Consider the following 12,652-nt stretch of genomic DNA (forward strand, 5'->3'; position numbering starts at 1 on the left):
TAATTTATACGCTTTGACTTTTTTAAAACTGTGATTTACTGCGCGTCACTATGTTCAATGTTTCAATATTCCATTTATGCAAATATTTATTATATAAAATTTTATTAATTATGTATTCTAGATGCTTATATCTTAACTGAACAAAATGTCTTTTAAACAGAAATTGCAAAAATTATCATATTATATTGTTTTTTAATTATGGTTGTCAATCTGCAATTATCATTAAAATGATTAACACAATACAAATGTTGATTTACATAAATTGCTTCACCTTGAATACTCTTTTTGTTGTTTTTTACAGTAAGAAACAAAGCACGAGTGAATTTGTTCAAAGAAGAAATCCCACATGCACTCAACGACAAGCTGCTACTACAAGCTTTAGTCTAAATTAAGGATAGTTAAACTTAATATACGACTTTTGCATTTATAAGAACAATTTTATCCATAAATTAGTGGTTTATAGTTCTAAGAAAAACCATTAAAAAAAATTTAATAAGCCAATATTTAATAATCAATAATCAAAATAAAGAAAAAATTATCCGGTTAGTCGATTATTAAAATAATCGCAGCCCTTCAGGGAAGACCTTGCATTTTCCACCATGAAATTGCCAGACCACATACTACATCAAATACAACATCATGGCTATGTAGAAGAAGGATCTGGGTGCTGAAATGGCCAGCCTGCAGTCCAGAGCTTTCACCCATAGAAAACATTTGGTGCATCATAAAAGAGGAAGATGCGACAAAGAAGACCTAAGAACGTTGAGCAACTAGAAACCTGTATTAGACAAAAATGGGACAACATTCCTATTCCTAAACTTGAGCAACTTGTCTCCTCAGTCCCCAGGCATTTGCAGACTGTTATTTAAAAAAAAAAAAAAAAAAAAAAAAAAAAAAAAAAAGAAGGGATGCCACACAGTGGTAAACATGGCCATGTCCCAACTTTGAGATGTGTTGATGCCATGAAATGTAAACTCATTTTTCCCTTAAAATTATAAATTTTCAGTTTAAACTTTTGATATGTCATTTATGTTGTATTCTGAATAAAATATTGAAATTTGACACTTCATTGCATTCTGTTTTTATTCACAATTTGAAGTGTCCCAACTTTTTTGGAATCGGGTTTGTAAATAATTTAGTATCAGCATCCAACAAGCCTGAGGTGTCATGTAGCGCTGAAGTCATGAGTCACTCCACAGCATTACTACACAAAGGTTTTCAATTAGACACCATATTACATATTACCATATCTTCCGTCACCACATAACCAACTCGGTTCTATTTAAAACCAGATTTTACAGCTCCGTAAAAAAGTTCAATGTTTATTAGACCTGCATGTTACATTACATATATACAACCGCACAAAACCAACAGAACAAAGTCAATTGCACTGGTGACAAGAGTGTGCAATGGTTTTATTTCTGAACATTTCAAATTCCATTTCTCAGAAACCAAGTGGCTTTTGTTTCAGTTTTCGCCGTGGCTGCTGTGACGCATAGCCACAGCGACTTCACTGGTGCAGCTGTCAATCCGCCGTTTTCTATTTTATTCCAGATTGATATTGAGGTTTGGATTCTTTTCAATATACCAGTCCAACAGGTTAATAACAATAAGTCAGAAACCAGTTGGCACAAACAATGTTACCCTGAATCTATTAAGCGCGAGTTACACAACTATGAAAAATTTACAACTTCGAAAACAGTGTTTATTTTTTGTGATTAGAAAAAAAAGCATACTCAAAAATAAATCATCACTTAAATGATATATAGACTCAATGATTGGCTTCAATTCTTCCATTTCATTTTCATCTGAAGAAAAAATAATTTGCTTTTTTTTGGCCATTATGCCACTTTCCCCCCTAGTTAGAGAAAAATATATACACGTGTGTGTATATCTGTGTCTAAAAACTCAGAACTCCTAAACTGGGTGCCATATGCAGGTGGTTTGTAAAATGTTTAAACAGATTTTGAAGGGGTGATGAGAGAAAACACTAGAGTGTTTAAAAAGGTAAGTAAACATTCCTCCCATGTTTGCGCCTAACTAGCAGGCAGATGCGTAGTTTACGCAAATTTGTCAAATACACGATGAAGCCTGGTCCTGCTGGAGAGAAAGTAAGAGTGAGGTGAAGTGGATTGAGTAATGTTAAGCAAAAACTATTGCAAGAACAGATGAGATTGTGTACGAGAGCTCTGATCTAGGAACAGTTCATTCGGCAATAGGGACCAGAGCACCGACTCGGGAACAGTCCATTCGACAATAGGGACAGTTCACTTAGCAATAAGGACCAGAGCGCTGATTTGGTAACAGTTCATTCAGTAATAGGAACAGTTCATTAAGCAATAAGGACCAGAGCACTGGTTTGGGAACAGTTCATTAAGCAATAAGGACCAGAGTGCTGATTTGGGAACAGTTCATTCAGTAATAGGGACCAGAGTGCTGATTTGGGAACAGTTCATTCAGCATAAGGAACAGTTCATTAAGCAATAAGGACCAGAGCGCTGGTTTGGGAACAGTTCACTAAGCAATAAGGACCAGCAGGAGGCACATTGGGAGGAAATTCATTCATTGAAACATCCCACACAAAACATATGCCTAGGATTTCCTTTGCCTGATGATTTTTTGTGTGACCGAGTGAGTGTGTGTAAGCAGTCAGCCATAACAGAACCACATTTTTCTTGTCGCATAATCATAATGAGGAAGCATGATCGCACGAGAACCACATTGTCATCATCAGCACGTCATCATGTGATCACTGCTGCAGCATATTTCTGTACAACTTTAGATTTAATAATGGATACTTTAAGAACACAACCTGTTATACACCGCAGGTAACCATAGCAACCACAACTCCTGGCTCGCATTCTCCATTTAAAAGTATCTTGAACTCAACATGCGCCAGAACCTGAAGCTGTTTTGGGTAGAATGAAATAAAAAGATCTTTGGATAAGCGTGCCCATGTGTGGAAGGAAACATGCACGTATGCACTCAGGAATGTCCTGGAGAGGCAAACAGATTCTTTTTGAGGACTTCCTGTTCCTCGCTTTAACTAGCCAATCAGGAACAACAAAGAAGGGCAGAAAAAAGGAAGTGCGCTTAGGTATTTCCTATGGGGCTTGAGTAAACAAAAGTCTGGTGTTTCATTTCTCGGACCATCCGCAGCATTTGCTGAATTAAAAGCTCCCCGGAGATCCTTCGACAATAAAATGCAAAACTACTGAGAGACAAAACACGTCCAGTTTGAACAAAATAGTGAAGTCAAGTAACTTGGAAAAGGCTAAAGCAATCGGATGTGAAGACTAAGCACTAAACAGACTTTCTTTGTCTGGAGAATTGCAAGAGGAAATACAAGAGGGGAATTTTGCCTCTCTGAAGCATATTTGTTTAATAGACAAATTATGAGGCCATTTAAAGGTAGATTAAAAAATACCTTATGAGTGTATAACACTGATTATCTAATCGTCATGGCACCTGTTAGTGGGTGGGATTTTATTAGGCAGCAGGTGAACAATGTGTCCTTAAAGTTGACATCCTGAGTGTTGATTGCTGAGTATTTATCAAAAGTGGTCCATGGAAGGAACAGTGGTGAACCGCAACAGGGTCATGGGTAACCAAGGCTCACTGATGCACGTGGGGGGAGACGGCTGGTCCATGTGGTCCGATCCAACACACTTCTGAGAGTGTATAAGTGTAAAGGTGAGGTGTCCACGAATGCAGGACAGACTCAATGCCTGTGTGCTAAATGTGGTGTAAGTCCCACTCGTGTAAAAGCAATTCAGAAGCACCCACAAGTAGGAATTGCCGCGTTAGTGGTGTAGGCAAAAATGAGTTGCAGAACAATGTATGGATATTGCAACGGTTTAACTTATTACAGAATAAATGTATTCTTTTTTTTGTGCCAACACAGTCCACATAACAGGGCCTTGTACCAGGGTAATAGTGTGTCGTCTCATGCCTAAAGTTAATAACCTGTTTAAAACCAGTCACAACATTGAAAGCCTAAACTCCAACATGCAAAACCGCACTGATCTTGATTTGTGATGTGCAGAAAAACGACGTACCGAAAAATATTTCCTTTCACGTCATTTGAACTGTTCTGTTCAAAAAATACAAATGAAAAAAGAAAATCTTAAGGACGGCAGAAACACCCGTAATTATCTGCACTGCATTCCACTTTTATCAAAGTGCTGCAGGTGCACCACGCTGGAATGCAACCAGTGTCGGATCCTGATCCCAAGTGTCTGCTCTCTTTGTTTCTTGGATGAACAACCTTTTAATATAGAAGTTTTTCAAATCCCAAAAAACAACATGGGCTACGTTTTTATTCACTAGATGCTGGCGTTTGGGTCAGCTATAAACATCCTGAGGTGTAAGTAAACATGAAGAAAGAAAGCATCTCGTTCTAGTGTAGAGAAGTTTAATCAGGACGGTCGGGTGGGGAGAAGGATGCGGCATCGATACGTAGCTGGAAAATATTTAAATTAAATTGCCGTCTTTGCTGTTTGATTTGTACTTTTTAGTTCTTTAGTCCTTTTTTTTTTTTTAAATGTAGGTTCTATATACACCCATCAGCCATAACATTAGGACCAGAGAAGTTAATAACACTGATTATCTCATCATGGCACCTGTTAATTGGTGGGATATATTGGACCGCAAGTGCACATTTTGTCCTCAAAACCGATGTGTTAGAAGCTTTGAGCAAGTTTGTGACATCTAGACGATTGGGTCAGAGCATCTCCAAAACTGCAGCTCTTGTGGGATGTTCCTGGTCTGCAGTATTCAGTATCTATCAAAAGTACTCCAAGGAAGGAACAGTGATGAACCGGCGACAGGGTCATGGGCAGCCGAGGCTCGTTGATGTACTGTGGGGAGCAAAGGCTGGCGTGTGGTCCGATTCAACAGACGAGCTCCTGTAGATCACACTGCTGAAGAAGTTAATGCTGTTAATGCTCAACAGGTCAGGTCAGGTTTTGGCAGCAAAAGGGGACCAACACAAAATTAGACTGGTCATCATAATGGTGTCATAATTATGCCTGATCAGTTTATACTGAAGTGCACTCCAAAACCAACATTCAGAATCTTCCTTCCTTTACCATTCCTTTACAATTCTAATAGGGCTGCATTCTTTCGAACCAATCAGATGCCCTCTAGAATGTCCCACCCACAACTTAAATATACAACAAACCATGTGTTCATCAAGGATTTACTAAATTTTACAGGAGTAGTTTGTACCATGTGTGTACAACACAAGGAAATCGGTAACCCAAGTCATATTTCACTGCACTGGTGATCCAGCACCTTTGAGAAGATACATTCAGCTATAAGAACGTTCATGAAATCAGGTAGTATATAGGAGGCCTGGGGTGCCTTCTGTATTCAAAGGTGTTCAGTGGGGTTGAAATGTGCAGGAGTGCACTTCAACTTTTAGTGTATCTTCATGGTGCATCTTAATCATCTTCAAGCTGGGATTAGAGTGCAGGGTACAGCCATGATAGAGCACCCCCTTCGAGCACAGCAGGTTAAGGGCCTATCTCAAGGGCCCAGGCTCAACGGCAGCTTGGCGATACTTTAACCACTGAGTTACCGCTTCCCACAATGCCCGTGTGCTGGACTTGACAAGTTCTCGATACTCATGTAAAAGCCATTCAGCACCTTTTATGAAGTTACTTTCAGGAAAGTTTTGCAAGATTTCCAAAATACTGAAAAACAAAAGCACTGAAATATTTATATGGAATCGAACTCTCAAGTTACGATGATGTAACATCATCTCACGGCACCACGTTGCTGAAAAACAAAAGCGCCTGCTCTTTCGCTGCGAGCAGGAACACCTGAACGCTGCCTGATTGGTGCCTGACACCTTGTTTCCGAAAAGTGCCATCTGAGATCTAACCCCAGACTTTGAGAAAGACCTTGAGAGACCTATAGTGCACTGGGCACGTTCTCCAGTTTCTCTCCTCCTGACTGTTTCAGAGTCTTGCTGCTGTATGCGGTTTTTCCGCATAAGGAACAGCTGCCAAAGAACTGAAACTAAACTAAAGGCTGTTTTTCGGGCTTTTCGCAATGCCACACGTCTTCCTCATTTCTAAAGTACAATAAATGCATGGACCTGAGAACCTAGATAAGATCATAAACAGGGCAGCGTGAAACCATAAACAGCTGGCCTTTACGATGGTGACTAGAGCAGAAAAACGCATTACAATACATTACAGGGAAATATCACAGCCACGGCAAAAACAAAAAAACAAAGAGTGACACCAGGAAACAGTGATAGTAAAAAAAGGATGACATTCAACATCGAACGTATAAAAGGTGAAAAGTTACTTTTACGACGCTGCTTCGAAAAAACCCGCACAGCATTTAAAATCAATAGGAGAGCTGGGACACTTGCATGCAAGGAGTTGGAGCAGTGAGCAAGAACTTCGAACTTTTTACTTCAGTAGTTTAACTCGAATTGCTACACTTTAATTATGTTTACTATTTGTAATTATTATTTGTAGTCTGTTTTTGCACTTATTTTGCAGTTTTTGCCAATAAACTGCTAAATTACGTGGGGTCTCAGAGAAGTGTGACATTTTCTTGATTTTCTGCGATTTAGAAATAAAAAAAATACCAAAAAAAAGACTGGCGGGACTTAATGATTAGATACGTTAGGACGACTCCGTTGTAAGTCAAAAATATCGTAAGCTGAAGATGGTACTATGACTGACAGCCTTTCCTGCTTCATGCTGATTTATAATTTTCATTTTCTGCTCTAAACTGATGACTATCCTCTTCTTTTTTTTTTTCCCCCACTACCAGCAGGAGACATACTTGGGCGCTTGGAAGACATTCTTTCATCACTTAAACTCCTGGTTGAAACCGTGTGAAACCGAAAAAACAAAACAAAAAACACACAGACAACGTTACTCCGTCGATCGCTAGCAAGAGTGGGGCATCTTTTTTTTCCGGTTGTTTTCGCTCGTTACTTTTACATCACTTTCTACAAAGTGTACCGCTGTGTGGGATTTAAAAATAAAAAAAATCCCACCATTAAAACGAAGGAAAAAAGAATCCATGCATTATGAGTGAGTGAAATCCATCCTCGACCAGTATAAAGCCTGCAGGATGGCACGTGAAGCCAAGGCTCGTTTGAGATGCTTCTGAAACATTGACCATAAAACGAAAAGATTTCTCTTTATTATAATAACCACATTTGTATTTACATATCCATTAGCGATCCTACGATCCTGCCGGAAGTGTGATGATGACATAAAACCTATAAGATCTTCATACATACTTCATATTAAAAGTATTGGGACACCTAACTTTTCAACTCACATGTGGTTCTGTAACCACTAAGTTATGGACCCACAATTGTACATGATGGTATAATCAGTCTTTGAATGTGGTGATGTTCCAGCATGACAATACTCCTGTGCACAAAGTCAGCTCTATGAAGACACGCTTTACATGGAATGAAGTGGAAGATCTTCAGTGGCCTGCTTTAGACATCTGACCTCAACCCTTCCTCACCTTCCCTCCATCAGGACCATGTGTGTCAATCTCCACATCTGAACATCTTGAAGAGTGGAGGTTTTTAGAACAGCAAATGGGGACTAAATGTGTAATGTAACGTACAGACAAGCACATATAGCGTATAACATATTTCCTACACTGCCGAGCTATAAACATAAAAAAACTATTAACACACGAGTTTAATAGTAAACTCTAACAGGGACAATAATAAAACTGCCATATTGAAATAATAATCAATATGCAGGACTGCATAGGATTGAACTGGTAAGAATGCGAGCGTTGAGAAACCATTATAAACTACATTTTAACATTAGTAGTTAGTTCCCAAGTGAACAAGGTCATTAAAAAGTTATTATATTATAAAGTTTAGGTGCCACAGTAAGTGTTAGCACACGGCTAAGTTTCTCACAGAAACGTTCCTCAGCCCAAAATGATTACACACTACAAATATTAAGTTTAAACCTTACAGAGATAAAAAAAAAAAAAAAACAACACACTAAAATGTTATACAAATGACATTTTGCGGATGAATATTGGAGGTGTGACACGGTGGGTGAGCTAGCCGGGCTCAGTGCTCAGCTGGAGCGGGTGACGCGGCACAGCGCTCCGAGCCGAACTCACCTTCCAGTCCACCACTACACACACACACACACACACACACACAGCAGAACCGGAGGATTTGCCCCTCAGGTCGTACTTACCCTGCTGAACCAGATGCTGAGCTGTGTATCCGACAGCACGGCGAAGTAAAAGCGCTGCGAGCTCGCCTGGATGTGGAAGGGATCTTCGGCGCTTTGGAGCGGGCAGAGAAGCCTCCGCGGCCACCCTGTTAGAAAATACATGTCGCACACCAATAATCCGTCTCGTCCCTTTTGTTTTTTTTAACCCGACCTACACCCCGGGGTTTTCCATCCACACGCACACTGATCCCGAGATTCAGCCCTGTTATTTAGCTAGTTAGCCGGCTAGCAGTCCAAGTCACTCCGTCCAGACGCTCTGAAATCATCATAAACGACGGGATGATGTATGTATAAATATATATATGTCCGTAACTGAGAGTTACTCGTGTAAATAATATTTAAAAAATGATAAAAATGAACTAAACCGAAGCAATAACACGCAGAAAAGCGCCAAAGCTGAGCGAGAAACACGACTGCGCTCGAGCGGACCTTCGGCGTTCAATTCGTCTCGCGCGACGCCATCTTTGGGCTTTATATAGGGCGCGATTCTGATTCGTCGAAAGCAACACGTGGAGGCGGGGCTAGAGGAAAAAGAGTGCAGAGCTCGCGGCCACGCTTTGACGTCACACGTCATTTCCTGTGCCAGCGTCACAGAAGGATAACAGCCGCCATCTAGTGGTGAAAATTATTTAATTACAGATATAAGGAGAAACTTTCAATAATAATTATAGTATAGTAATAACCATAAACAAACTCTTTAATTAATAACAATTATAATTATTCAGATTATAATGATAATGAACTAATGACAATATAATTATAAACTACTGTTGATACTAATAATAATGATAAAATACTACTACACTATTATTATAAAATAATATTTATGAAACTAATGCTGATACGAATACTAATAATGATAAAATATTACTTCTATCAATAATAATGTAATGACTACTACTGATAATACTAATAATGATAATAAAATGCTATTAATACTATTATAATGATAAAATAATGGTAATCATAATTATAATAAATAAACTAATATTAATAATGAAAATATTAATTATAATAAATCAGTTTTTATTATAATTCACACTGTACTGTATTGTGTATTGTCCATATCGAGTGTATTGTGTATTGTCCATATCGAGTGTCTTTGTTCACAGATCTGTGCATTAATTTTTTAGATTACTCCTTGTACAATACGTTATATTAAAAAAACAACTGAAATTTAATCTAGAATCTAAATATAAAAATCACACACACACACAATCCAACAGCTGTGAAACGTAAATATTTATTTCTCTTTACAGACTAACTCCAAGCCATTCTGGAAATATATTAAATAGTCCCCGGAATCTGGTCTGAAGTCTTCTGGGAATGAAAAGCATTAATTCAAGAAGTCAATATATTAAATACAATTGTATTATTCTGTGAACGAAATTCGAAATGAGACTGAATTTCGTTTGTGTTAACAATGTCAGATCATGACAGCATGATTTCATTTACAACTATCTACATGAGGCTCCAGAAAACATGATCGATGTTCACGAAGATGTGTATAGTGTCAGTCCGTCTTTTTATCCGAGACCGCCGTCGTCCCGTCGGCTGAGCACACGTTTGCATTTCCGTTGCATTCGATCTGGAAAAGAAAACAAGCAGTAGCACTCATTAGACGTGATGTTATTAAAAGTTTCTCTCATAAGCCATAAGCTTTATGGTCTAGTGAATGTAAAAAGCCTAAGAAAAGGAGTTTTTTCTGGAACTCGGCGGAGGCTGCGTGTATTTAGATTAGAGCTGTCAATCAACTAACATATTAAATCGCAATTAATCGCATGATTGTCGTGAGTTGACGATTACTCGCAAATTAATCTCACATTTTTTATCAGTTCTAAATGTACCTTCAATTAATACTTATCAAGTTTTCAATAATCAACATGCGCATTGACAAATATGGACGCTTTATGCAAATGTATGTTTATTATTACTGAAACCAAACTCAACATATAGCACAACATATTCTTGTAAGTGTTTTAAAGTAATTATAATGTTTTCAAGTACGTAAATCATCAGGACACCAAACGGAACCTTTGCTATGTTTCCACACGGACGGTTTTAACTGCCGGATGTGTGCATCGTTGCGGATTTTGGCGCTAATTTGAGACTTGGCTCATCAGTAAAACAAATGTTCAGTGATTAAAAATTACTTTTCCGGTGCAGTTTATTATTGTTTTTGCAACCTGGTAAAGAAAAGACATCATCAATTAATGTAAATAAAGGTTTTAATTTCATCTCTTTCTTGTTTATTAATAAATATTTTTTATTAAAACGGTCAAACAGAAATGCGTGCTGCACTAATCGTGTTTTTGTGTTAACATGGTATTAATGCATTCATGACCCGATTATATCAGAGTGTATGTGGATTATGAGTTTACTTTGCTTGCTTGGTTCGTTTGGTTGGCCTTTGTGTCGTTTGTCTCGGTCTCCTGCACTGCCTTTTTGGTCCAGAACCGGCTGATGAACGGAGAGATGAACGGATACACGATGGGCTCCAGGAAGCGCTTGTAAACCCACAGGAGGACAGGGATGACGATGCAGGGGATACAGACCATGACTGCAGCTCAGATTCACACTGAAGTAAAAAACAAAACATAACAAAAAACAACAGGTGGTTACCAGCTTTTGTTAGTTGCAACTACTTTACCTGTATAGATGCAGGAGGAAAATTGAAGGGAGAAAAAAAATTTATATGATCTCTTTAATCTCGATGCTCGTAATTTTATAACTACACGGAATGGCCGCATTAAAACGCATGTACAGGAGCATTTCCTACCTGTAACCTTTCTTAAAATGAATGAAATTATATTTCTCTCCTCTTTTTTGCTGATCTGAGTTTTGTTTTCAGTTGCACTATTATTACAAATGTATGAATTTTGCATATGAAAAGTCTTATATAAGGGTATTTACATGACACGTGTCCTTTACGAATGGAATGTTATTATTGAAAGTCTGTTATATTTGATGTTAATATGCTGAGGTAAAACATTTCTAAAACAATGTGACTGGGGACCAGAAATAAAAGCATCACATGCCTAAGTACTTTATATAAGTCATACATACACACACACACACACACACACACACACACACACACATATATATATATATATATATATATATATATAGCAGTAGTGGGCCTTAGATTTCACATTAATGCATTCAATATTATACAGAAATGCAGTTTAACAGAGCACTGCATCACAGACTGGTATCTAATACACCGAGATTGAAATCCATTCTGAAGGCAAGAAACCCAATGAACACATTTCAACAAGTCTCTTTTCACAGCAGCCACAGCGGCACTGCCTGCATACATCATTTCTAGCATAAGCATCAATATTAATTTCATAAAACAACCCCGGGTTTTCCATCCAGATTTGTGCAATTCTTTCTGTGCATCACAGGTTTTCCTGGGGATTTGAAATTTAAACAAATTGTGTGTTTTTGACTACAAAAGTATAAACAGTTAATAAAAAAGCATCACAACTGTTTTGAGTTGTTTGGGCCAACCTTTTTTCACAATGGCCAACTTTTCTTTAAAATGCAGTCTTGTAATTATATCGACCAAATAAATTTCTTCTTAGCTGTTTTGGAAGGAAGCAACAGCTCAGAGCAGTTTAAGAGCTCTGACTAGTGCGCTCTCTGACCGTCCAATGAAAGAAGGTAAAAACGACATTACTGTACGCCTGTTAGAAGGACTCGGAGTGCCCAACTCGCAATCTGATTGGTTAAAACAACAACTTTAAGCAACGTGTACATTACGTCACAGGCTGCTGATAGTGAAGGCCTTAGGGCAGCTTTGGATCTGGGCAACACGTGACGTGATGGCTGAACTCTGATTGGATAGAAACTCCAACATAAACATACACTAAAGGAAGCAGCGCAACCCAGAGAAAAGCTATAAAATTAAGAGAATAGACTATTACACTATTTATTTAATACATTTTCATGGAGAAAATAAATGTATTAAAACAAAAGTCAGTGTTTCTGATCATGAAGTCAATTTTCTGGCCCTGACGCCCACGACAAAAATAAAACAGGCAGTAAATCATACATTCTGCTTTTGTGTCTACTTAAATATAAAATTATCCTAAAAGAATGTTTCCTAGTTTGTTTTCAGTTCATAAAATTGGCTCACGTCAGGTTTTGTAAAGCTGTTAGTCTACGCAGGGATTAGCCACCAAGCTAATTCACGCATATCTATAAAATAACAGAAACCGAAACAAAGGCATCGAGTAGAACCGCGACTTGTTGTTAACTCACCGATACTTTCAGTTTATCCCTGTTTTAATTTAAATGTATGTATTTCTGGTCGGATCTGTTCACGCCCGTCTGATGTTACTGACGCTAATGAATTTCCTGGTGCAAAAAAAAAAAAAAAACAAATGGAAAAA

The 12,652-nt window shown here is 38.1% G+C and overlaps 2 protein-coding genes across 3 annotated transcripts in view; both read right to left on the reverse strand.

The window, feature by feature from the left end:
- The window catches only part of ric1 (RIC1 homolog, RAB6A GEF complex partner 1), a 62,804-nt gene extending 54,093 nt beyond the window's left edge, over positions 1-8,711 (reverse strand). The window contains exon 1 of the mRNA XM_046867711.1: positions 8,214-8,711. Within this exon, the coding sequence (XP_046723667.1) occupies positions 8,214-8,354 (141 nt within the window). The 5' untranslated portion in view covers positions 8,355-8,711. The remainder of the gene's footprint in view (positions 1-8,213) is intronic.
- A 764-nt stretch (positions 8,712-9,475) lies between these two features.
- LOC124397604 (UPF0729 protein C18orf32 homolog) lies at positions 9,476-12,652 on the reverse strand. 2 transcript variants are annotated; one of them, XM_046867164.1, is made up of 3 exons: positions 12,522-12,652; positions 10,634-10,830; positions 9,476-9,840 (listed from the first exon to the last, which is right to left on the reverse strand). In XM_046867164.1, the coding sequence occupies exons 2-3, from the start codon at positions 10,808-10,810 to the stop codon at positions 9,766-9,768; spliced, it is 252 nt and encodes an 83-aa protein (XP_046723120.1). In that variant the 5' UTR covers positions 10,811-10,830; positions 12,522-12,652; the 3' UTR covers positions 9,476-9,765. The 2 variants fall into 2 exon arrangements, with proteins under 2 accessions (XP_046723120.1, XP_046723121.1); XM_046867165.1 differs by lacking the exon at positions 12,522-12,652 and adding an exon at positions 11,769-12,446.

Source organism: Silurus meridionalis, chromosome 15 (genome assembly GCF_014805685.1).
Source record: "Silurus meridionalis isolate SWU-2019-XX chromosome 15, ASM1480568v1, whole genome shotgun sequence".
Classification (NCBI taxonomy): domain Eukaryota; kingdom Metazoa; phylum Chordata; class Actinopteri; order Siluriformes; family Siluridae; genus Silurus; species Silurus meridionalis.

Coding starts and splice junctions, on each gene's coding strand:
- LOC124397604 (XM_046867164.1), bottom strand. CDS start 10,810: ATGGTCTGTATCCCCTGCATCGTCATCCCTGTCCTCCTGTGGGTTTAC. Junction 9,841..10,633: donor AAACGAACCAAGCAAGCAAA/GTAAACTCATAA, acceptor TTTCTTTTCCAG/ATCGAATGCAACGGAAATGC.